Source organism: Labeo rohita, chromosome 20 (assembly GCF_022985175.1).
Source record: "Labeo rohita strain BAU-BD-2019 chromosome 20, IGBB_LRoh.1.0, whole genome shotgun sequence".
NCBI classification, from domain to species: Eukaryota; Metazoa; Chordata; class Actinopteri; order Cypriniformes; family Cyprinidae; genus Labeo; species Labeo rohita.
In genome coordinates this window covers 14,851,619-14,876,925 of record NC_066888.1, presented here as the reverse complement: position 1 = coordinate 14,876,925, position 25,307 = coordinate 14,851,619, and the positions used below count along the sequence as shown (strand labels likewise).

Here is a 25,307-nt window from a genome sequence, read left to right as displayed (position 1 = left end):
GAGGGCTATTATCAGAGTAACAGTGCGCGTTCCTGGTTCCAGGGAAGGGTCGCTCCCAAAACGTGCTCGTCCCCGTGAGTCACGTGATGACGTCTCACTTCTAGCTTCTCAAAGATTTCCCAGTTAGCGACTGGCGGACAGTAAAGATGGCGACGGAGCTTACAGTGTGTACGAGTTCCCGGAGAAGATGACGACGAAAAGATTAGTAACTTTCGAGCCGCGGCGTTGACAGTGCTCCCTTTAAAGCCCTTGCGACAGAGGCTCGCGAACTTGCTGACTTTGGCGGTAGTTAAACAAACCTAACGGACACAACCGGCGCGCGGACATATCGTTGCTTTTGCCATGGAGGATATCAACTCAAACATAAACGCGGACTTGGAGGTGCGGAAGCTTCAAGACTTGGTGAAGAAACTCGAGCAGCAGAACGAGCAGCTCCGGAGCCGATCCAGTCTGCTCTCCACCCCCTCTTCCGGTGGGTTGTCGGGGAACACCAGACCCGTGAGCGCCGGGTATGATTCTCCGGGAGCGGCGGCAGCGGGGCTCGCCGGGTTCACTGGGGTGGGGTTCGGTGGATCGAGGGGTTTCGGTGGGGTTTTGGATATCTCCCGGCTGAGCCCCAGACGATCATATCACGGCAGCAGTTACGGTGGAGGTTATGACAGTGACAGTGCTTCTTGTGCCGCCTCGAACACGAGTCTCGCGTCTTATTACGATTCGCTGGATTTTATCGAAGACGGAGAAACTTCAGTGCTGGACGAGGTGGAGATTCTCGATTTGGAGGACATGGATTGCCTGAACGAAGAGGAAGACAGCTGGTGAGTAACGTTAACCTGCCGGGAGGCAAAGGTGTTAACCCCGATCAGAAGAATAACCTCTCAGTCTCTCTCTCACACACACACACAAACACACACCCTTCATGTGTTTGACAGGTGCGCGCAGCTGTGTGTATGTGCGTGCAGACGCTACAGAGAATGACGCGTATTTGGAGGAATGCGCTTGATGCATTGTTGCACCCATGTCTCTTTGGCCAAGGGCTGGGGTTAGTTTATTGACTGCATTGACTGCATTGTCATCTGTTTAAGATTATAACTGCCTTACGTCTGAGCATTTAAGAGCAACAGTTTGCTGACTGCGTGTGTTCAGTTCGCACTACGGCCTTGCAGTTGCTTCTGATGTGTGGGTACTTCTCATCTGCCCTTCAGTTTATTTCAGTACCTTTATAAATCTTCTGAATGACAGCCGTGGTGTCATGATTCAGTGATGTCATTTCACAAACAAATGAAGTATTTGCATATTTATGTCCTTCAGATAAAGTCTCAGATATGATCGATGACAGATACTTTCCTGCATGATCTACATTGTACATAGCTCATTTGTTTCACAAAACGTGAACTTTAATAGTGCAGTCAGGTTTTTTTGTTTTTGTTTTTTTTTAAGGAAATACACCAAAAATGAAAGTTGTGCAGTCATGCACTATTAGTTTTTGAGCAGTCAGATTTTTAGTGTTTTGAAATATTTTTATTTTTATTTAAAATAGCTGATTTCTATTTGAATATATTTTAAAATGTAATTTCTTCCTGTGATTTCAAAGCTGAATTTTTAGCATAATTACTCCAGTCACAGGATCCTTCAGAAATCATTCTAACATTCTATAAACATTTATTGTTGTTGTTGTTATTATTATTATTATGTTGAAAATGGCTGAGTAGAAATTTTTCAGGTGATTAATAGAAAGTTCAGAAGAACAGCATTTATCTGAAATAGAAATCTTTTGTCACATAAATGTCTTTATCATCACTTTCAACCAATTTAGAGGATCCTTGCTAACTAAAAACATTAATTTCTATAATTTCTTTCCCAAAAAATATACTGGCTTCAAGCTTTTGAATGGTATAATATATAATGTTACAGAAGCTTTTTATTTCAGATAAACACTGATCTTTCTATTCATCAAAGAATCCTGAAAAAAATCTACTTAACTGTTTTAAATAATCATAATAATAATAAATGTTTCTTGAACGGCAAATCAGCATATTAGAATGATTTTTGAAGGATCGTGTGACACTGAAGACTGGAATAATGTTGCTGAAAATTTAGCTTTGATCACAGGAATAAATTACATTTTATGTATATGTATTTAAATAGAAAGCAGTTATTCTAAATAGTAAAAATATTTCGCAATATTACTGCTTTTGCTGTATTTTGGATCAAATAAATGCAGGCTTAGGTGAGCAGAATACTTCTTAAAAAATTAAGACTTCTTAAATATTGTTACTGTTAAAAAAAAACTTTTGATTGGTAGTGTGTGAGAAGCTGAAAAAAGCCACAACAATAATCTGTGCATCTCATAGTATTGACAGTTACTGATACAAATAATGTGATGAAAATATATTGTATCTTGCTTAAGCAAGCACAAGAAACCAAACAATATGAAAACAGTCCAAAGTGATGGTGTGGATCAGCATGTGTGTGCGATCTGCTGGTCCAAGGATAAAATGTTTGAACAAGAAGTTCCTCCTAGAGTGATGAAACAATCCAAAACCACTGTCAGGATTAATAAAAGCCAGATAAAGGATAAATTAGCATGTTGTCACCTGTTGGTGTGCCATGGTTCTGAAGTACAAAAAAACTGTTTGAATGCAGACTACTATTAAAAACTATGGTCAGCTACCTTATCTTTCAAAAGTTTGGGGTCAGTAAGATTTTTAAAACAAAAACTTTAAATCTTTAAAAATATGCTCACCAAGGCTGCATTTTATAATAAAAAAAAAATACAGTGAAAACATTCATACTGTGAAATATTATTGCAATTTAAAATAACTTTTTTTTTCTATTTTAAAATGTAATTTATTCCTGATACAAAGCTGAATTTTCAGCATCATTACTCCAGTCTTCTGTCACATGATCCTTCAAAAATCACTTTAATATGATGATTTGCTGTTATATATTTATTTTCAATGTTGAAAAGTTGTGCTGCTTAATATTTTTGTGAAAACTGATCAATTTAATAAATAGAAAGAAAGTTCAGAAGACCAGCATTCATTTGAAATCTTTTGTAACATTATAACATGCTTTACTTTCACTTTTGATCAGTGTATGCATCCTTGCTGAATAAAAGTATTTCTCTCTCTGAAAAGTGCTTATGAAGATGAACATTATCCTGTTGCCTTCCGGTTGTCCCATGTCCTGAAGTCCCAGACAGCTTCATCTTATCAGTGTTTGATCTTGTGTGGATTGATGTCAGTGTGTAATCCATTGTTTGTGTTTGCTTTAATCAGTGTCTGTGAGATTCTGTAGTTTAGGTCAATTTACACAGACTCAGAATGCTGTAATCCGGACACTCGATCCTGTTTAGTTGGATATCTTGCAGTGGCGGCAAAATGCTGGGAAATCCCTGCAACAGCTGGAGTCCAGCAGATCAGTGAGCTTAACACCTGTTTACCACTACAAATTGCTGATAGGACAGAAAGTGTACTTGTCAAGCCAAACAGGTCAGAAGTGATTAAATGCGTAAATGATTTAATCTACTTAGTCATGACGTTTTAAGCGTGAGATCATGTTTTGTTTGCTTGTTTTATTGTAGATTTAATGGTATTTAAGGTCACAAATGAGGTCAAGCCATGCTGTTAGCAAATCTGTTGACAAGATGAGAGGATAATGAGTTTATAATTGTGTTGAATCAATGAAGCAGCAGTCAGATCTGTGCTTTTGTGATGTGAATAATGCATTTAAACCAGGAGATCATCTCAGTTTCTCAATAGAAAGGCTTTCTAAGAGAAATGCTGTCTGTCTGTATGTGAGGGATTGTTCTAGGTGCTAGATTCTGCCACCAATACTGCAATCTTGCATTGCCATCAGTCCTGATAAATAAATGCGTCTGGTTCTGTGCCATACCTATCAAATCCAGTCTGATTGATCAAAATGCTTGGTGTCAGCATTAAATCAGTCATTGGACTTGAGAAATGTGGTCCAGGATGCGCAGTGGAAAAGTTTGACTCAGTCTCAACTAGGGCTGGGCGATATGGCAAAAAAATAAAATCGTATTTTTTATTTTTTAACAATTTTTTTAACTAGTCAACATGAAAATGTATCTACAATGTGATTCCAGTACCTTTTTTTTTTAACCCTCTTGTTAAAGGAAAATTCTATTCCAAGTGCACCACATGACAGTTAGGGTATGTTGAAAAACTCCCATCTCATGTTCTCCCTCAACTTCAAAATCATCTTATATCGCTGTTTTACCTTTTTTGTTGAGGGTGTTTGATCTTCTTTGCATGTTCACTTTGCAAAGCCTAGGTCAGTACTTCTGCAGTGATGTAGGATGATTTTGAAATGATTTTAGAAGTTGAGGGAGAAAATACGTTTGGAGTTTTTCGACATACCCTAACTGTCTTGAACCTGAATACAGGCAGAGTAAGACAAGATGTGCATTTGAGATTAAAAAGTATTTAAATTTACAACCGCATTTGGGATTGTTTGAAGCTGTATTTAAACTGCATTTTGGAAGTTCAAAATGGGGGCACCATATCAGTCCATTATATGGAGAAAAATCCTGAAATGTTTTCCTCTAAAAAACATAATTTCTTTACAGCTGAAGAAAAAAGACTTGAACATCTTGACAAATGTTTGTTCTGGAAGTGGACTTCTCCTTTAACTAGAAATGTTCTGTAATAACAATGAACAGCAGCTTTCACCTTGTCACCATGATGCAAAAATGATATGTCATACATACAGTAGTAGTTAGTTATTCACAGGTTTTTTTATTTGATTGTGCTGCTTTTCCATTGTTTTTCTTTGTAAGCATCGACACTTTTGACTGTTGCGCTTGCGTCTCTTGCAGCGTCTCATGCATGAATCTTCTTGCATTTTTCCTATTCCACTGCCCACGTCACATTTTTATCTAAACATTTCACTGTAAAAAGTGATAAGTTGACTTGACTTAAAAAAAATTGAGAAACCCGTTGCCTTAAAATTATAATTATAAAGTAAATAATAATTTTTAAAAAAGTTGAGTGAACTCACATGCGCTGACATGCGTTTGGATCGTTCTTTTCTTTTTACTGTGATCACTGGCATATTGTCAAAGTGTCTAATTATAACATTTGGTAATATTTATATTCAAAATCGTGATTCCTCGATTTAAAAAAAAAATGAATAAAATTGGAAAAGTCAGCCAGCCCTAGTCTCAACTATGCAATATTCTTAGGCCCTGTTTACACTAGTGCATTTACATTTTAAAATGGGATTTTAAAATATAAACAATCCTCGTCTACATTGGTGTTTTCACTGCGTTTTAGAAATGATCTCCGTTCTCACTACACAAATGAAAACACATTTCATTTTGACCATTTATGCGGGTACAACAGTGAACATGTTATTGTTTACATGATCATCAAGGATACACAGAGCGAATGTGGCCAACCACGCCATCGTTTTTCAGTAGTTTCTGTTTTGGTCCTTTTATAGTGTTTTTGAAAGTGTAAACAACAGGCGTAACCATAGCAAAAATGATGTGTTTTAAAACAAAAGCACACTAGTGTAAACATAGCATTACACTACCGTTCAAAAGTATGAGGTCTTTTTGAAAACAATTAACATTTAAAAAAAAAAAAAAAAAATATTCAGCAAGGAGGCATTATATTGATCAGAACGGTAAAAGACTTTTACATTTTTACCCCCCCAGCCACCCAATAATAAATGCTGTTCTTTTGAACTTTAGATTTGTCAAAGCTTGGTTTACACAAAATACTAACATAATTATATATAATTATAATATTATGATAACAAGAAATGCGTCCTAAGCACATTATGATGTATTATATTATAATTATATTATATTAGAAAGTATATATTAGGATGTATTAGATTAGCATATTAGTATGATTTCTGAAGGATCATGTAATACTGAAGCCTGGAGTAGTGGCTGCTGAAAATTCAGCTTTACCATCACATGAATAAATTAGATTTTTAAAAATATTTTAAATTGGGACAACAGTTATTTTGTGATGTAATAATATTTCATAATGTTACTATTTTTACTGTATTTTATCAGATAAATGCAGCCTTGGTAAGCATAAGAAATTTTAAAAAGTCTTCCCAACACAAAAACCTTTAAACTGTAGTATATGTTAGCATTGGATTATGAAATTTATAGCATGCATGTTACTTTAATTGACCAGCTGATACAGTTAGATATACTGTAGTCAAATAGGACCACCTACTATGAACCAACAACATAGCAACATTGTGACCTCTAGTGATTTAAATGCTGTCAGTGTGAATGGGCCTAACGCTTGAAGGACATTAAAATACAGTCTTCTTTATTGTGCCTGTAAAAAAACTTTTCGTCCCACATGTTACTGTCAGGTGATCCCAAGGAACAGCTGCCTCTATATAAGGCCAGCAAAAACAAGACTCATGCACTGCTGTTATATCTGTTCCCTCCTCTTTTATTCCCTCCTCTCTCTATTTCACTTCTTATTTCAGTTCGATATAACTCATAAAACTAGCACTAAATTGAATCTGAATTGAAATGTTTGTTTTGGATGCACAAAACTATTTTTCATAAAACCTGAGTCAAAATTGATTTAATTTTCTTTAGCTAACTGACAATATCCCCATCTAATATTAAAAAATGTTCTCCACTACAGCTGTCATATTATAAGATGATCTGTTCTCATATGGCATGTATTTAGCCTGTAGTAAACAAGCTTCTAATCAGCTGACCTGAACAGTTCTCCACCAGGCTTTCGTGTGGCCCTATTAATTCAGGTCTCGGTGACTAAGCAAAGCTGCTTGCACAATATTACAGAGTACAGTTTACACCTCACCTTAAGGATTACAGAAACTTTTAATGAGTTGTTTGCCTGTAGGCCAGTTTTGTTTAAAGGGAAAGCGTGCTTTTGCTGAATAAGCCTCTGTTAATCGAGGCATTTCAAAACTTCACCACTCAGCATGTTTCTTGATTAAATGCCTGTATGCCGGATATGTGATGAGAGCATGTTTATTTCTTGTGACTGACCTCTGGCTTGTTTTTCTGCAGGTTGTATGAGGCAAAACTGAACAGTCCTTTGCAGAAAGCCTTGAGTCCTATTGTGTGGTGCAGACAGGCTCTGGATAACCCCAGTCCTGATATGGAGTCTGCCAAACGCTCTCTCTTACATAGACTTGACCTTACCATGTCAGGTAACACACATACTTCATTTTCAATCTTCCACTGTTGTATTATAACTCTTTAGTCTGACCTAGATTTTTACTTGCTTTAACATTTAAACAGGCCCGATTACAAAAAAAGATACATTTTATTTTTAACAATGCATTTTTTACAATGTAGCATGAATGTTTAAATATATAAAAATTTAGATTTTTCATTAAATTCCTTTACATTAGGTAGGTTTTGGAATTTATATCTCTAGCAAAAAGTAATATATTTAAAATACATTTATTTCATACTAAGTATAGTGTAAATCTTGAAGTATTTACTGACATGTCACTTGAGACTTACTGATATAAAAATTATAATTAAACTTCATTTGGAGTACTAGTTGAGCACAATGCACATTTCTTAATATTAAGCATAAAATGTGTTTTAATGTCACTATTGATGAGGATTGTATGATCTTTGAATAATATTGTACTTTAAATGGAAGATATTTAAAGTTTTAAGTTTTTGAACAGTAAGATTGTTTATGTTTTTTAAAGAAGTCTCTTCTGCTCACCAAGCCGGCATTTATTGTTCCAAAGTACAGCAAAAAAAGTACAATTTTGAAATATTTTTACTATTTAAAATAACTTTTCTCTTTAAATATGAACAAAACTAAATTTTCAGCATCATTACTCCAGTCTTCAGTGTAACATGGTCCTTCAGAAATCATTCTAATATGCTGATTTGCTGTTTAAGAAACATTTATTATTATTATTATTATTATTATTATCAATGTTTAAAACAGTTGAGTAAGTTTTATTCAGGATTATTTGATGAATAGAAAGATCCAAAGATTAGCATTTATCTGACAAAAAACTTTTGGGGAAAGAAATTATAGAAATTAATGCTTTTGTTTAGCAAGGCTGCTTTAAATTGTTCAAAAGTGACGATAAATACATTTATAATTCAGCTTGAAATCATAGGAGTAAATTACATTTTCAAATATATTCAAACAGAAAGCAGTTATTTTAAATAGTAAAAATATTTTTGCTGTACTTTGGTTTAAATAAGTGCAGGCTTGTTGAGCAGAAGAGACTTCTAAAAGATCTTACTGTTGATTGGTAGTGTACCTAAAGTGTACTTAAGATCCGCACACGGTTGTATATCAGGCTTATACCTCTTCAAAAAATCTTTATTAAATGCTGCATCAGAGGTCATAAAAATATGTGCAATAAGTGTGCAAAGGTGCAAAACGTTTTCGAGACAAAGCTCTTCCTCAGTGCCACATCTCTGATGCAGCATTTAATAAAGATTTTCCGAAGAGGTATAAGCCTGATATACAACCGTGTGCGGATCTTAATTGTTTAATTGCTTTATGTCTTCTTGGATCTACGCACCGGATCAATGTGGGTTTCAGATTTTGGACATTTGGCGCTGCTCCTTTTTTGTGATTTGGTATATTTAGCACAAAATAAATGTATTTCAAATTCATTTTAGTGTATTTATTTTTCATTAGGGACAGCTTATTTTATTTCGGGCTTGAAAATATCAATCTGCGTCTGGGCTATCTGGCCATCCTATTCTGTGTCTGTCTGTGTTGATTTTATTCAGACCTATCACTTCCTCTTTTTCAGTTTCAGTTCTTCCTCTCTTCTCTCTCTTTTGCCCTCTACCCATTCACTGAGCTCCATTTCTGGCTCTGATTCTCTTTCATCCCCACTTCCTTGCTGAGATCAGTCTGTCACCATGTGTGTATGTGTTTTCAACATGTGGCCTGGCAGTTCACTTGGATAAACCCTTGTTTTTGGAGAGTATCTGTACATTTGGCTGTGATTTTTGTTTCATCCATCTTTTCTCTAATTATAGGTAGCGAAGAGTTATGACAGGTTCTTATTTGTAGTCTGGAAGGCTATTGCTGTATTTAGTCAGGTATGCCCATGTGACATGTCTTAAATTGAGCAGCTCTTTATAGAAGGGAACTGACTGTCCATGCTCATACTAGACATGTGACTGATACTTTTACAACACCCACCGACATATTACATCACACATTTATGTACTCCTATATTTTCCTTTATTACATTGCTTCTGTGAGGAGAGAGACATAGAACAAATGATCTTAAAAGTCATTTTGAGTGATACTCTTAAAGCTCATTACTGGCTCATCTCATAGTTTTCACTCTAGAGTCACCTTGAGTGACATGGGAATCGTTCCAGAGAACTCCCGGTTCATAGATCAGAGTTTTCCATTAAAAGATCCAATCCGCAGTGACTGCATTTGATTAATGTTTGGAACAGGGCCAGGTGTGAATCACTCCTGTCATTGTGCAAGACAGATGGCATGTATGATGTCATTGTTTAAAGTGGACTCATCATAGTGTCATCATAGAGTATAATAGTCACCCTTTCAATGCTTTTCATATCATATTTCACAAAAAGATGTAGGGAGAAAAAAAAAAAAAGAGGTCATTGGATGCAAATTTCACTTTTACATGTTGTTTAAACATGTAAATGTGTCCACCCTGTAATTATAAAAATCCACCCTGTGGTTTTTATGTAATCCCTATAAGTAATACCCCCTTTCTCAAATCAAGCCATTCTCAGCTTTTTGGCTGTGTGACGTCACACAGACCAAGGCTGCTCCCACGATAGTTGATTGACATGCCCGTCTTACCTTAGACCCACCCTGAGTGAGCTGTGAACAGTCCGCCATTGTGTCGACTTTGGTGCAGGAGTAGACAAGAATGTCTCCTAAGCGACTGAGGTGTTCTTTTGTTGGATGTAAAAATGAACATATAAGTCATTTACTCCCGTCATCTAAACAGCTGAAGACGCAGACGATTACTTTTGTTTTTGAAGGGAATGTGCCCCCAAATTCGCCTATGTTCGCACAAAGTATTCATGATTCAGCTTTACCTGCAGAAGTGAGTATGAGGTTCTTTTATGAATTTTTGCTAATCGCCTTTGCTAATAATTTGCTTGTTAGCAAGTTCTGCGGCTAAATGCTGCTAAAGTAAACAGTACTGCTTGTCACCCCACGGAAGAGAGGGGCGGGGTGAGCAGAGCTCATTAGCATTTAAAGAGACATGCAACAAAACAGGTTGCTGTGAACAGAGCTGTTTTTGACAAGGTAAAAAGGGTGTTGTTTCACACTACCAAAGCATTTCATAGACTTTTCATTAAGACCCTAAAGAATCATATCAACTTGTGGAAAGTGGGCATGCGATGACCCCTTTAAGATATTAAAAAATATTTTTGTTTGGTAAAGGGCAGATTAAATTGATCAAAAAGTGACAATAAAGACATTTATAATGTTATAAAATTTCTATTTCAAATAAATGCGTTCTGTCCATCAAAAAAATCCTAAAAAAAGTGTATCATGGTTTACAGAAGAATAGTAAGCAGCTCAACTTTTTCAACATTGATAATCATAAGAAATGTTTCTTGAGCACCATATCAGAATGATTTCTTATAATATTACCATATTTTATAATATTATTATAGAATGATTTCTGAAGGATCATGTTACACTGAAGACTGGAGTAATGATGCTGAAAATTCAGCTTTGAAATCACAGGGATAAATTACATTTTAAAATATATTGAAATAGAAAACATTTTTTTATTGTAATAATATTTTATAATGTTTCTTTTTTTTATGGTATTTTTAATCAAAGGCAGACTTGATGAGCATAAAAGACCCAAACTTTTGTCTGGTAGTGAACATTATTTAAATTTTTATGTACAACATGCACATTACGTTTATTTTAGGGCATTTCTTATTATAATATATCATTTTATAAGCTGCTTTTGTGGGTTTTTAAAAAAAAAATCTTAGTATTGATATACATAACTAATTGTTATTAATATTATTAAAGGAATAGTTCACCCAAGTACTCACCCTCATGTTGTTTCAAACCTGTAAGAGCTTCGTTCAGCTTCGGAACACAAATGCTCTCTGACCTTCCATAGACCACAAGGGTACTACCATGGTCAAGTCACAGAAACGTAGTAAGGACATCGTTAAAAAGTTGTGGTACTCTCAATAATAGTGGCAGACTGTCCTGGGAGAGAAGAAATCATTGAATAAAGTTATTTTTGTTTTCTTTGCCTACAAAAGGTGTTCTTGTGGGTTCATAAAATTACAGATGAACTACTGATGTCACATGGACTAGTCTGATAATGTCCTTACTTTCTTTCTGGGCCTTGAACGTGTCAGTTGCGTTGCTGTCTATGCAGGGTCAGGAACCTCTCGGATTTCTTGCGAAGGTCTTATAGGTTTGGAATGACATGAGGGTGAGTAATTAATGACATAATTCTCATCTTTGGGTGAGCTATCTCTTTAATTAATCAGCATACCAAAAATAAATAAATACATTTACTGCCTTACACTGATTTATTTAGTTTATAAATGACTTGCAGAAGACACGTGAGATGACTTTTACTGCATGTTAGTCATTCATCACAACATTTCTAATAAACCAGCCCACTGTGTAAAGCTTATTGTCAGTGGGCATATAGCCCATGCTGAGCGTGTAAGGTGTGTATTGCGGTTTCCAGGTTACCTTGAGGCATCACTAATTCCGTAGAGCCATTGCCAAGAGACTGAAGAGAAAGAGGACGGGGCAGATGTGTGGGATGCATGTCAAATCTCTATCCTGTTGGACACACCTGTCAGCTTCTTTGTCCCTTTCTTATTGCTTGTTCCTGTTCTTTTATGCCTCTCTTGTGCCCTCTTCAGAACGAGTTACCCCGTGATGCGCATCTGTGTCTGTGTGAGAAAGTAAAATAGACATGGATATGTTTGCACACATTAATGAATTCCGCCCAGAAGGCTGAAGAATCTGACTCAGCACTCTTATGATATGTGAAGGCTTTGTGAAAAGGCGGTAGACAGCTAGGCCGCTCGCTAAGTTTTAAAACAGAGCATGGGCACTTCTGCTGCAAACTTGTCTGCTGTTTGGTGAGTCTGTTTGTCTAGCCATGGTAACTCATTCCAGGGCTTTACACTGCCCTCAGAAATGCAAACAGTTCCATAAGGTTATAGTCATAACCATGGTTACATAACCCACAGGATGTGAGGACAAAAGGAGAGGCTGAGATTTGATAAAAAGACTGAGTGAGCTTTCCTTAGCATCACATGTTCCACTGACAAAAAAACAAAACAAAACAAAAAAAACAGTATTTGCTTTTTTATTATTATTTATATTATTTATAATATTTTTATAATTAAAAATATATATTTTATTTCTAATATTTCTAATAATTTATATATTGTATTATTTATTTTATTATTTAAATTATTTGAAGAGACACTGTTGCCAATATTAAATCTTTTTAATAATTTAGACATTGGAACATATGCATATGTATAAAAAAAAAAAGTAAGTTATCAATGAAAGGACATTTTTAGCTTATTAGCATTAGTAGCTTATTTTTAACATAAACTAAAGCACAAATAATTGTTTGATAATTTTAAATAATTTGGTAACATCGTTGAAGGTTAAGTTAAACAAATACAGTTTTAACAAAAGCAGTCAACTCTACCAGATGTGTAACACTAAGAAAATAAAATTAGATTATTAACATTATTTTAATCATGAATGTCATTCTTATGAAAAATATATATTTTTTGTAATGGGGAAAAATCATGTGGATAATAGGGTTGAGTGCAGAGTTACAGTTTTGGTAATTAAAAGTAGTTAATTTGTGGTAAAGTAATTTAAAATAACTTAATGTCTATTCAACAAATTGTCAAAATGATTTTTTATATGATTTTAATTGTTAGAATCTAGCTAATAATAGTTTCCATTAGTTAATGTATCAACTAATATGAACAAACAGTGAACAAGACATTTATTACAATATTTATTAATCTTTGTTGGTCAAAATACAGTTGTTCATTGTTCATGTTAGTTTACAGAGCATTAACTAATGTTAACAAGTACAGCTTGTGATTTTTAATAATGCATTAGTAGATGTTAAAATGAACATGAACTAATAAATGCTGTAGAAGTATTGTTCATTCCTAGTTCATGTTAACTTAAGTAGTTAACTAATGATAACTAATGAACCTTGTTGTAAAGTGTTACCAGATCTAAAAGATATCAACAAAAACCTTTCATTATATGTACATCTAAATGTGTGCCTTTTTGTGCTTTAAAATCAATAAATGAACACCAAAGTGTACCGTATTGATAAAAAGTTCTATCCATACTCTTGAACATTGTCATTATGTGGTGATTCAGCAAGTCCAGTACAGTCTTTATGACCGGGTAGAGCTGAGATTCACTTTCCCCTGAATGAACAACATTCATTTCTCTCTGTCTTTTTTTTTTTTCTTTAGCTGCAACCTCAACTTGCCCCTGCAATCCAATCCAATAGTGCAATCCTGTTTGGAGTACACTCTGTTTCCCTGTTGATATCTTTCCTTTTGTTCTTTTCTTTTTCCTTTTTTCTATGCTCTTTCCCATTTCATTTACAGATCTGACAGGTCTTACTTATCCTGTACACTTTCAGCATTCATTCTGCCTTTTTCTCTTCCTCCTTCATCCTTGTCTCTTTCATGTCGTCTTTGGCTCTTTGTGCTGCGGTCGGTGTCAGGAGCTCTTCCTTCTCACTGCGTCTTAGTTTCTGTGTTTGTCCTTAAACAGCCCATGTTTCCCTGATGAGCTCTCATCACTACAGGACTCTCTCACACATCTCTGCCCCCCAAAACAACTTTGATGGGCAACCTCATTTCCATGTGGATTGTCCATTGAGCTGAACAAAATGTTCTTGACAGACAGTCGTTAGACATTTCAGCCCATGTATCGTATCCTGTAATGGGCTCTGCTGTCTGTTTAGCCTAGGCTGAGATAAAAAGCACAGTTAGCGAAGCATCTTTTCAGTGTCAGAATTATCTGTGGGGTTTAACTTGCCTTTTTACATTTTATGGATGAAGTCACTGGAGTTATGACAGATTAGCTGTCCTCATTTTTCCTTCTCCTTGGATTTTCCTTCTTGGAGACGCTCAAATCCAGTATTAGTGGACTCAGTGTGGTGTGCTTCTGGTGGAAAGAGCATGGATGAGCCAAACCATGTGATGGACTGGAATGTAATGGCCATTGACTTGATTCGGCCACATATATGGAGATAATGACATCCTGAAAGAAGGAAAAGCCTTTGGGTATTTCTGTTCTGGCTTAGACGAGGCTTTCCTAGATAAAAGTCAGATTTCAGAAAAACTTTGACAGTCTCTTCCATCCATTAGTGTCAGTTGCACAGAGCTTTAAGAATGGTCATTGATTAGCTGTTATAATCTGCTTTTTCAGGTGAAATGAATGAATAATGAATGTACAAATATATTGATACAAAGCAAATGTGTTTTAAAGGAAAGGGTAGGAAGTTTTCTATGTCTCATTAACGTAAATAATTATGTAATAATTATAAAATAATTGATGAAATGACTAAATGACTAGTTGAGCCGCGTTCAAAGCTGTTGTAAATTATTCTACAAACATACACCTTTTTACATCTGTGTGTTGTACATTGTTTGGCAAAAAATAATGTTTTTATTAATATCATTACACATTATTTGCTCTGTTTTATTTTGTCAAAATCTTACTACATATATGGAATAATATATAAATAATAAAAAAAGCTATTGTTACATACAAATTGTTACGTACAAACTACAGATGAACTGTTTACTTTAAAATCAACACTATATAAAAAAAAAAATAATAATCTGGACATATTTCACATTGTCAGCAAATAGATTGCGAATTTAGGGCCCTGTGATTTCTGTGGTGCAGAAAACCAATGGAATCAAAGAATCCAGTCATAAAAATTTGCCAAATTTTGAATGAATGTATCAAAAGTTAATCAGTACACTTAAATCAAAATACGATAGAGAGTAGTGTTTGTGAATATTAAGCCACAAAAATACTAATAACTTGAACATAATCTCTAGAACCGCTCTGAGAGTCAGCAACCCGTCAAAATAAAAGTTTGGTTTAACTTGAGGAAACTATGACAGAAATATATTACTTAACGTAATGATTAAGTACTACTACTAATAAAATTATTATTTAAAAAATATAATTTTTTTTAAGGAATATTAACTAGAAGAAAATATTTACAGGAATTTATTTACCAGGAAAATGCAAATACACGACACAGTATTTCTGACAAAAAAAGAAATAAACAAAATAATTAATTTTTATAAAATCAATTAATTAGTGATGCTTTTGACCATTGAAATGTAAAGAAACCATTTACATGGAATCCAGAAAATGAATAGAAAACAGAATTTTGTAAAAAATAAAACTGAATTTGAGCCTTAAAAAGTTAATTTTTGATAAACTTTTATTAAATCGCTGTTAAATTGTTTAAGTTTCATGATTTCAATTAATTGGACATGCTTTTTGATAAATATAGTTTATATATATAATTTTTGATATATACAGTTTAGAACAGTTAAAATGGAAAAAAAAAAATGGAATCCAGAAAAATAAAAATGGAAATAGAATTTGGGAAAAAATAAAACGGATTTCATAGGGCCCTACTAATATTCATTGTATCACCCAGCCCTAGCTTTGAATAAAATATATAAAATCTGGTTGGTTAGTCGCATGTAGTCTAGGTTAAAAGTTTACAAAGCTCGATTTGAATCAGAAAATTTGTAGTCAGTACTCCGCACAGCTCCTGTTCAACTCTCCATTGGAAGTGCATGACTTTAGGTCTGTTGTTTGTAGAGCTGCAAAGCAATTAGTTGTGATTAATCGATTCAAAAGAAAAGCTTGTGTACATACTATATGTGTGTGTACTGTGTATATTTAATGCATACATGTATGTTACGGATGTAAGATTGTAAGATTTATATGTAAAATATTTATATTTTTATATAATATCAATTATATACAAGTGTTATATACATCCAAATATCTTTTAAAATATAAACATAATAAATATACACCGTACACACACATACAGTATGTAAACATAAACTTTTATTTTGAATCGATTAATTACGACTAATTGTTTTGCAGCTCTAGTTGTTTGTTGGAGATGGGTCAGCATTCTAAGGCTAAGGATGAGCTTTACGTGGACCAGACTTAAAGCCTATAGTCACAAGTCTGACTTTTGAGACTAGGTTGTTTCAGGCTAGGTTTTAAGGACACATCTATTTTTGTCTGTTCAAAGACACTGAAAAACACTCACATGACACACTTTGACTCAGTTTTAGGTAATGGATTTTACACACTTTTGTGTGCTTATGTTGTAATACATTATCAATCCTCCACCTCATATGTCTAGTCTGCATGTAGTAGGGTGTTGCATCTGATGTGTTTTGTTGATGGCAAATGTCCTTGATCGTAATGTCCTTACAGTCTGGTGTTATTGGCTTACAGCAGTCTCAGCATCACTGATCCAGGCTCTTTGTGTCAATCCTCATTTCTTTTAGTCCCCACTGAATGAGGGCAGCCCTCGCTCTTGGCTTCATTTTTAACACATACGCACAAACACAAACACAAACACAGAACAGGTCATCTACACTAGCCCAAACCCAAGACCAGTCATTCATCAGTGCTGTGTCTCTGTGGATGTTTTTATGTTCCAGCACTCAAGCGTTGCGCATGTATGCGTGTAAGCGCATGGCTGGTGGTGTGGTGTTAATGCAGTTCACCGCTTGATCTGTAAGGAAGTGAGTGGGGAGAGCATGTTGTTGTTTTCTCTGAATAAAGCACACGCTGAGTGATGGCAGGAGTAGAGAGGGAGAAAGTCATTAGACAGGAGACAGAAAGAGAGAGAAGATGGATCCATGGAAAGAGGGCAGGAAAGAGTAGGAGGTCTGGGGAAATGTGCTTTAATGACCTCTTGAGTGTCCAGCTGCGTACACACACGCACATACACACACACACACACACACACTAAAAACTAAGCAATCAAATATTTACAGTGTATCCAAGATGATTGTGTTGCTGATATATAAATATACGCAAGCTGGTTTTAATGCGTCTTATTTCCCCATTAAAGACTAGTTTCTCAAAAGATGTTTTAATAGGGTCTCTGATCATATATTATTTTATTTAATAATTTTCCAGCCCAAACACACACACACACGCATATGATGAGCGATCATGTGAGAGTATATCCACAGGGAGAGCAGCTGAAGTGGCTTCTATTTTATGCTCTGCTCTTGAGAGACGCAGTACAGTCTCTTTCTTGGCCGATATTCAGCTAATGGTCTTCAGATTCTCTAGCTGTCGGTGTTGCCAAAAGCTTTAACTGTGATACATTCTCTGTTCTGCAGCTGAGCTTAGAGTTTAACCTTCTGACTGAATCATAGACAACTACATATTCATGGCACAGCATTGCTCTACAATGCCTATATTGAGTCTGTTTGTGAGAGAGAGAATTGACTGGATGTTAATGGCGTTGTCATCCACTAAATGACTGAGTAAGGCTCTTGTGGGTGTGCATATGCGTCTTTGTACTCTTAGACTCTGAATAGACTGCATTGTATGTAATCAACAGCACTCCACCAGGACCTAGAATGTCGCTCTTTATTAGACTTTGCCACGCCGTATGCTTAAATTGACTCTCTGAGATGCGTATTGTGTATGTGTGTATGTCTCTATAAGCATGCATGCATTAAAATGGCATCTGTGTATGTATACTCAAGGGGGGAAGGGGTTTCAAGTATGTCATATAATAGGCCTATTTATTTTTCTAATGATAACAGCTGCTGCTGTCTGATATTTGTTCCTTCTAAATGAATGGTGTTTGTTTAACAACATAAGAAAGAGACCATAAAATGCTTTCACTTTACATTCAACAAGAAGTTCTTTAGTGCCCTCATTATGTTTTGTTTTCTTTTGCAGCAAACAAGCGGAGGAGTCTATATAACAGTTCTTACAGTCCTCAAGTGGGCTACGGAAGCCCGTACAGCACAAATACGGCAAACAGTCCTTACAGCAGTGGCTTCAACTCCCCGTCCTCCACTCCATCTAGAGTGCCTATAGTCAAGCAGCTCGTTCTGCCTGGCAGCGCAGGTAAAGGCCTCTTTACTCCAATTGTGAAGGAAGAAATAGTTGAGGCGGCCACGTCAATGGTTGATGGGAGGGCGTATCTGAAGCTTAGTCATAGTGACAACAGCCAATCACATTACTTTTCTGGTGATGCATGAACACGATTGGTTAGAATCTGCGCTAGGGTATTTGCACGGTGATCTGACTGGATGACGCCTGCGTTGGTGCTTAAAGTTTTTTTTTTTTTTTTTTTCAATTTATTTGGGCAACGCATGACGTCACCCTTTCAAAGTAAATGAGAAATGTTAACGCTAGGGATGTAACAGTATTATCAATATTGCAGTATCACGATACCGTCTCGATACCGTGGTCACGATATGAAACAACAGGTCTTGTGGGCAAAAAGTGTAGTTTTAAAAATGCATTTAAACTTGTTATTCTAACATAAAAGGTCTTTAAAGTTGTGTTTTGGGCCATTATGCTTTGGCACAGTATCTGTCAAATGAAACAGAAACGAAACGAAAACACAATATGGCCTAGGTTACATTTACACGACAACGATGTAGTCAAAAACTGAAAAGTTTTTCATTTGCGTTTTTAAAAAGTTTCACGTATACAAGTTTTAGAAATGATTCGCAATTACACGCGTCCATGAAAACTGCCAAAAACGCTGTATTACGCATGCCAGGCCAGTAGTTGGCACGTTTGTTCGTGCTTGCCTTTAAAATCGACACGTCTACATAGAACACATACTACACACGTGCATGACGTCACAATTTTCAAAGATTCCTGTATTGGGTGTTTACACAGAAACGGTAACGGCAGCATTTTCAAAAACTTGCACTTTGAAACCCGTTTTCAAAATGATGCGTTTTCAGTCCCCAAAATGCCGATGTCATGTAAACGATCAGCAAAACGCATAAAAAGTTTTCAGTTTTCGTCTGAAAATGTTGTGTAAACAGCTCCTTTATCCCTTCATCAAGTCTGTTTTTGTTGTGCGTTTCAAAGCGAAGTGCACACTTCGTTCAGGCGATCAGCTTGTGATCCGGTGTTTTCCGCTCCTCAAAACGGCTCAATTTACAGTGAACTCATTTATTGCATGTGCTGTGAGTTTAGCATGCGTTTGGAAATGCAACAGCCACTAGTTTTGCTTTTTTTTTCACAGCAGATGATTACAGCATTTTACTAGATTTGATGTGAGACATGTTTTTGTTAGCCTGTTTTCATTAAAGCTGGAGTTTTCTATCAAAATAAAAGCTTAAAAGTGCTTGTATGAATTGCTGATAGTTAGCGCTTTAAATGGGTAATATTACTGCAGCCCAAATTCAAATGATCTTTTTCAAGTGTAGAAATTAGAAAAGAAGTATTGTAATTTCCCTTCCGTCATGTAAAGCAAAAATAACATATCTATGAAATATTCATTTTCATTTATTTTACAGTGCAGTTGTTTTACATTATATGGCTGTTACTGTCATAGGAATAACAATAATATAAAATTGTTGTTATCATATTATATTCTAATTTGTTTGGCTTCCCAAAACTTAACACTCCATGTTACAAGGACCTAATAAGGACTTAACAAATGTTTACTCGTCAATGCACCACAAATCATATTGTACTATTTCCTTCTTAACCTTAAATACCTCTTCTGCACATTATCATGCACAGTTATTATGTAAAGTACTTGTATAGTCTGTCTTAGGTTATGTGTATGTGTAGTCAATTATTTATAGTATATGTATAGTTAGATTATCGCTTTCAGTAGGTTAGCTATGTACTGGTTTAAAAAATTGTTCCTACGTCTAGTGTATGTATGTTTATACTTATGTTTATTTATGTAGCACAGTGATTCTGCAAGACACGACATTTCGTTCCACTGTGTGTCCACACATGTAGCGGAATGACAATAAAGCTCTATTTGACTTGACTTGACTTGAAAACTCCAGTGTGAATGTAATTTAGACTGAGACAGTATACCACAAATAACAAGGGTTTTTTTTCTTTAAGTTTTCTTAGTTAAGAACATGGGTTGGAGCTTTTAATTTTCTCTCAAAGTGCATTAGATAGGATCATTTAACTTTAAAATGTACAAAAATGTAACTTTTTTTTTTTTCCATTTGTCTTTTTTTTTTAATATTGCAATAAACATCATATTGTGGACTTCATGTGGATATTAACGTATTGTGAGATTTTGATATTGTTACGTCCCTAGTTAACGCTGACGCCCTGTGTGAATACACTGTTGCTAATCATGAAGTAACCACGTAACATCATTACGTATCATATTTGTTACTTCTCTGTTAAAAACAGCGCTTTTCCTCCTGTTGATTGGCTAAAAACTCTTAAATGATAGTGAATGATGGAATAGTTTCTGTTAACGTAACCATCTAATTGTTACGTTTTAGTGTATGCTGTCTAGCATTTAATTCCTAATGTAGTCAATATGACTTAATCAGAAAACACATAAGACCTGTAGTTCTAGTGTTTTTTTTTTATTTTTTTTTTATGGATCTTCCTATTAATAACTATAGAAACAGTGTCATTTTTATTTTGGAATATATAATCATGTAATTTGTCGTGTGTGTGTAGGTCACCAGCGTGGATCAACTGACAGAAATGCACAGGCAGTGAGCCCACAGTCATCAGTAGACAGTGAGTTAAGCACATCAGAGATGGACGAAGACTCTGTCGGGTCATCGACCACATATAAACTCAATGACGTCACAGATGTGCAGATACTCGCCCGCATGCAGGAAGAGAGTAAGTGATGTCTTTTCTCTAACAAATGTTGCACATTGTTTTTTAGTCTGTTATGTTTGTCTAATGAATAGTTATTGTCATACATTTGGTTATCATGCTGCTGAAGTGGGTCCTAAACAATCTTAAAGGGATAGTTCACCCAAAAATGAAAATTCTGTCATTAATTACTCACCCTCATGTCACTTCAAACCCATAAGACCAAATTAAGATATTTTTAATAAAATCTTATAGCTTTCTGACCCTGCATAGATAGCAATGCAACTAACACATTCAAGGCCCAGAAAGGTAGCAAGGACATCGTTAAAATAGTCCAAGTGACATCAGTGGTCAGAAAGCTCTCAGATTTCATTTAAAAAAATCTTAATTTGTGTTCTGAAGATGAACGAAGGTCTTACAGTTTTGGAACTACATGAGGGTGAGTGAGAAATGACAGAATTTTCATTTTTGATTGAACTATCCCTTTAAATGTGAAAAATTCATCCCTAAATGGAGCACTCAGAGATTTGAAGTCAAACTTATCTGCTTCCCTTTTTTAGGTTTAAGGCAAGAATATGCTGCTACAGCGTCACGTCGTAGTTCTGGTTCATCGTGTCAGTCGTTGCGACGAGGAACACTGAGTGACCAGGAGTTGGATGCACAGAGCCTGGACGATGATGAGGAGGCGGTCCACCATTCCTACCACACACCCGTCAACCGCTTCAGCCCCTCACCTCGGCACTCGCCCCGCGTCTCCCCCAGGAACTCGCCTCGATCCCGCTCGCCCGCCCGCTCTTTAGAGTACAGCCGTGGAGCTCCCCAACCAATCATGAGCCGCCTACAGCAGCCCCGGCACTCTCTCCAAGGCCACGATACGCAGACCAATGCCATTAAGAATGAAGGTAGACATTTTTCCACTCACATTTCTCTTGGGGTACTTCTCTTTAAAACAATGTCAGTTTTACATGTGGGTTTCTTCGTCCTTTCTGTTTTTGTGTGCAGAAAAGCTGAGACGGAGTCTACCTAACCTCACACGATCCAGCTCTGGGCCGACTGCAGAGCCTGTCAAAAACAGCAGGAGCTGTGAGTCAAACTTGCAAGTGCCAAACGGAGGGTCACCCAGACATCAGAGTCAGTCTGCCAGTAAGTGTCCAGACACATCAGTGAGCATGCATGCATACACACACATCAAACCATCAACCAATGAATGCACACAGAGATTTTAAAGGGAACCCTGTCTATTAAGACGTAAATGATGTCTCTTACTTAAAAATATGTAGCAGAGAACCCATGATAGATTGACCTCATTTTATACATATTTTGCATCATGAGGGGTGCCGTTATTTCAATGACGTGAAATGGCTACACTCAGGTGAGCTACTGAAGCTACCTGTTGCTGTTTTAACTCGGAAAATAAAATACTGATACGCTGTGCAGCTTTTGGTTGTAATTTTCAGTCGAAGGACAACAAGTGAAGAGAAGAAAAAAATAGAAAGATGCCTGTGGCCGAATAAAACTTCCCAAAGACCCGGGTTTTTGTTCTCTCCACTTTAGCCATGATGCCTTTGAGGCTTTTATTAAACCACAGCTACTGAAACAGCTTACAAACGGCAGAGACAAGAAACGCTAGATGCCATCCTGGCAGGATGTAAACTTACGACGCTGCAGCCACTGAAGGAGTTTCTCAGCGCAGATTTCACTCAATGTCTGGGGCATTTAGACTTCTTGTGGGGAAAATCAATGGTACAACATTTGGTTTAAGCCTACACTTAAATACATCACCACCTGTAAGCTCTTTCAGTAGCTGTCGTCATCATATCAGTATTTTATTTTCAGAGTTGTGTATTCTGGTAAAAATAACAACAGGTAGCACCAGGAGCTCACCGAGTGCAACCATGGATTTTTTTAAATAACGTAAATTTCATGGGTTTTCTACTACATATTTTAAGTTATAATATAATACCCAGGGTTTCCTTTAACATCCAGTAAACGGCACAAACACACATATGGTAGTGCAAACACACAAACTCAAACTCACTACTCAAAATACATTGCATTCCATGACATAAAACTTATGATGAATGATATTCTGTTTGTAAATTTTAATGTATAGTAACCTTTGACTATGCACTTGGTTGTGGATTCTGTGCTTCTGACACACATTCAACTGCACCGCCGGTGTCTTGGCTTGCTTGGATGAGGCTCTTTGATCTTCTCACATTTTATTTTATATCACATTTTATTGGCATCTTGGCATTTCCTCTAAAAGCCTGACTGACTGACTTTCAAACAAAGTCCTCTAAATTATTATTCAAGGGTGATTTTTAATGTTTTAGGGAAATCTTCAGATGATGGATCTTAAAGTTGTGTTTAATGTCACGCAAGAACACTAAAGTTTGTCATTTTATTTGTAGTATAAAACATTTCAAATTATATTAATCATATGCTGTTACACCCATGTGATCAATCACATTTAAAAGCATAGGTGTAATTGTGGCTATGGCTGATTTTGTCCCTACACCTTTATGCAATAGCTTTCGCAGGGATGTATATGTATATGTGTAATTTTTTAATGTTGAATTTACCACATTACCACAGTGGTTGTCATTAGTGGTGAAAAGCAACAGCGGCGAGGTTCCAGCACACAGCTAGTGTTTTTCAGAAGCCGTTCTGATTTTAGCTCATGCATTCTGTTGGTAATGCTGACATAACAGTGTTGCCAACATTCAGGAATAAAATGTGATTCCTAAACAAATGATTCTTATGAATCAGTACTTTTTAGTAAATTAAAACCATAGAGCATGACCACTGTATTATAAATGATTCCCAAAATGAATGGCTCTTTTAAACCCACAGATACAATTTTCTATCACATACATGTGGAACGCTTTTGAGATAACTACTTTTTATCTGAAAATTCACTGAACAATAAATATGACTTTAACTTTATGTTGGATTTCAGGTGCCTGAGACTTACCGACAGGTTTCTTGTATTGCATTTATGCCGCCTTAGAATTGCCATTTTTTCCAAATAATTATTTATTAAAACAGATTAAATTCATTTTTGGTGCGTCAACTAATTAATATTCACGAACTGACCCATTTACCATTTCATGAAATTACAACCAGCACACAAGTGATAAAGTCCAGCTGCCCTCACCACTTTTAAGCACATTGATGCCCATGAAAAAAAAATTACATTTCATGACAGCATACTGAATCATTTTATCTATGCGAGGTCAATGAAGGCCAGATCTCTTTCTGTCAGTGGACAGTTAATCTGATCAATCTGATCATCATTCTGTAATCCATGTAAACAAATATTTAATAAGGTAATTAGTCATTGTATCTATAGGATTTTTAAGCTAAAAGACTTTCTAAGACCTGCACAAATAAAATGAATACCATATGAGCAGGGTGGGGCGACGTCTAGAACATATTTAACTGTAAAATGACTAAAATGCATGATTAACAGTTCAGATACAGGTTTTCACAAAAACAATGTTTAATAAAATGATAAACTTCACATTTCAGCCTTTAACTCATTTTTAAGAAAATGGAAGAATTATTATCAATCAGTATATTAATTATGTAACACAAATATATTCTGTCTTAATTGTTTAGATTTTTATAATACATTGTCTTGTTTTCAACTCGGAAACATGCAGCGCTCATATGCAGTGAAATCATAGCCATAGAAGTTTAATCATCACTTTAGGCCATATTGCAATTATTGTCTTTTGCGTCCCCAAATTTAAGACGTCTTGAAATCATAATTAAGACTTTCATGTACCATTTAGGATCCAACTAAATTTAGAGAAGTTCACTTCCATAACAAAAATTTACAGATAATGTACTCACCCACTTGTCATCCAAGATGTTTGTGTCTGTTTTTCTTCGGCTGTAAAGAAATTGTTTTTTGAGGAAAACATTTCAGAAATATTCTCCATATAGTGGACTTCTATGGTGCCCCTGAGTTTGAGCTTCAAAAATGCAATCTAGCAAACGATCGGTTATTTTCTAAAAAAATATACAATTTATATACTTTTTAACCTCAAATGCTTGTCTTGTATAGTTCTGCTTTGTGCATGTGTAGTCTGTGCATCTTCAGGTCAAGACAGCTAGGATAGATCAAAAACTGCCATCTCATTTTCTCCCTCAACTTCTGCAGCTGCAGAAGTACCGACCCAGTGTTTACAAAGTAAACATACAAAGAAGGTCAAACGCCCTGTACAACATGTATAACAGCGATGTAGGATGGTTTTGAAGTTGAGGGAGAAAATGAGATGGGAGTTTTTCTACATACCCTATCTGTCATTAAAGGAGAAGTCCACTTCCAAAACAACAATTTACAAATAATTTACTATGTCTTTCTGTCTTCAGTGCGGTTAAAAAGTATATAAACTCTTCTTG

At 35.7% G+C, this 25,307-nt stretch overlaps 1 protein-coding gene across 4 annotated transcripts in view; it reads left to right on the top strand.

Annotated features, from left to right (window-relative positions):
* The first annotated feature begins 105 nt into the window (after window positions 1–105).
* Window positions 106–25,307, top strand: part of slain2 (SLAIN motif family, member 2) — a 30,964-nt gene continuing 5,762 nt past the window's right edge. For all 4 annotated transcript variants that reach the window (XM_051138251.1, XM_051138249.1, XM_051138248.1 and 1 more), the window contains exons 1-6: window positions 106–815; window positions 7,043–7,185; window positions 18,012–18,182; window positions 20,748–20,918; window positions 21,455–21,796; window positions 21,897–22,037. In XM_051138251.1, the coding sequence (XP_050994208.1) occupies window positions 343–815; window positions 7,043–7,185; window positions 18,012–18,182; window positions 20,748–20,918; window positions 21,455–21,796; window positions 21,897–22,037 (1,441 nt within the window). In that variant the 5' untranslated portion in view covers window positions 106–342. The remainder of the gene's footprint in view (window positions 816–7,042; window positions 7,186–18,011; window positions 18,183–20,747; window positions 20,919–21,454; window positions 21,797–21,896; window positions 22,038–25,307) is intronic.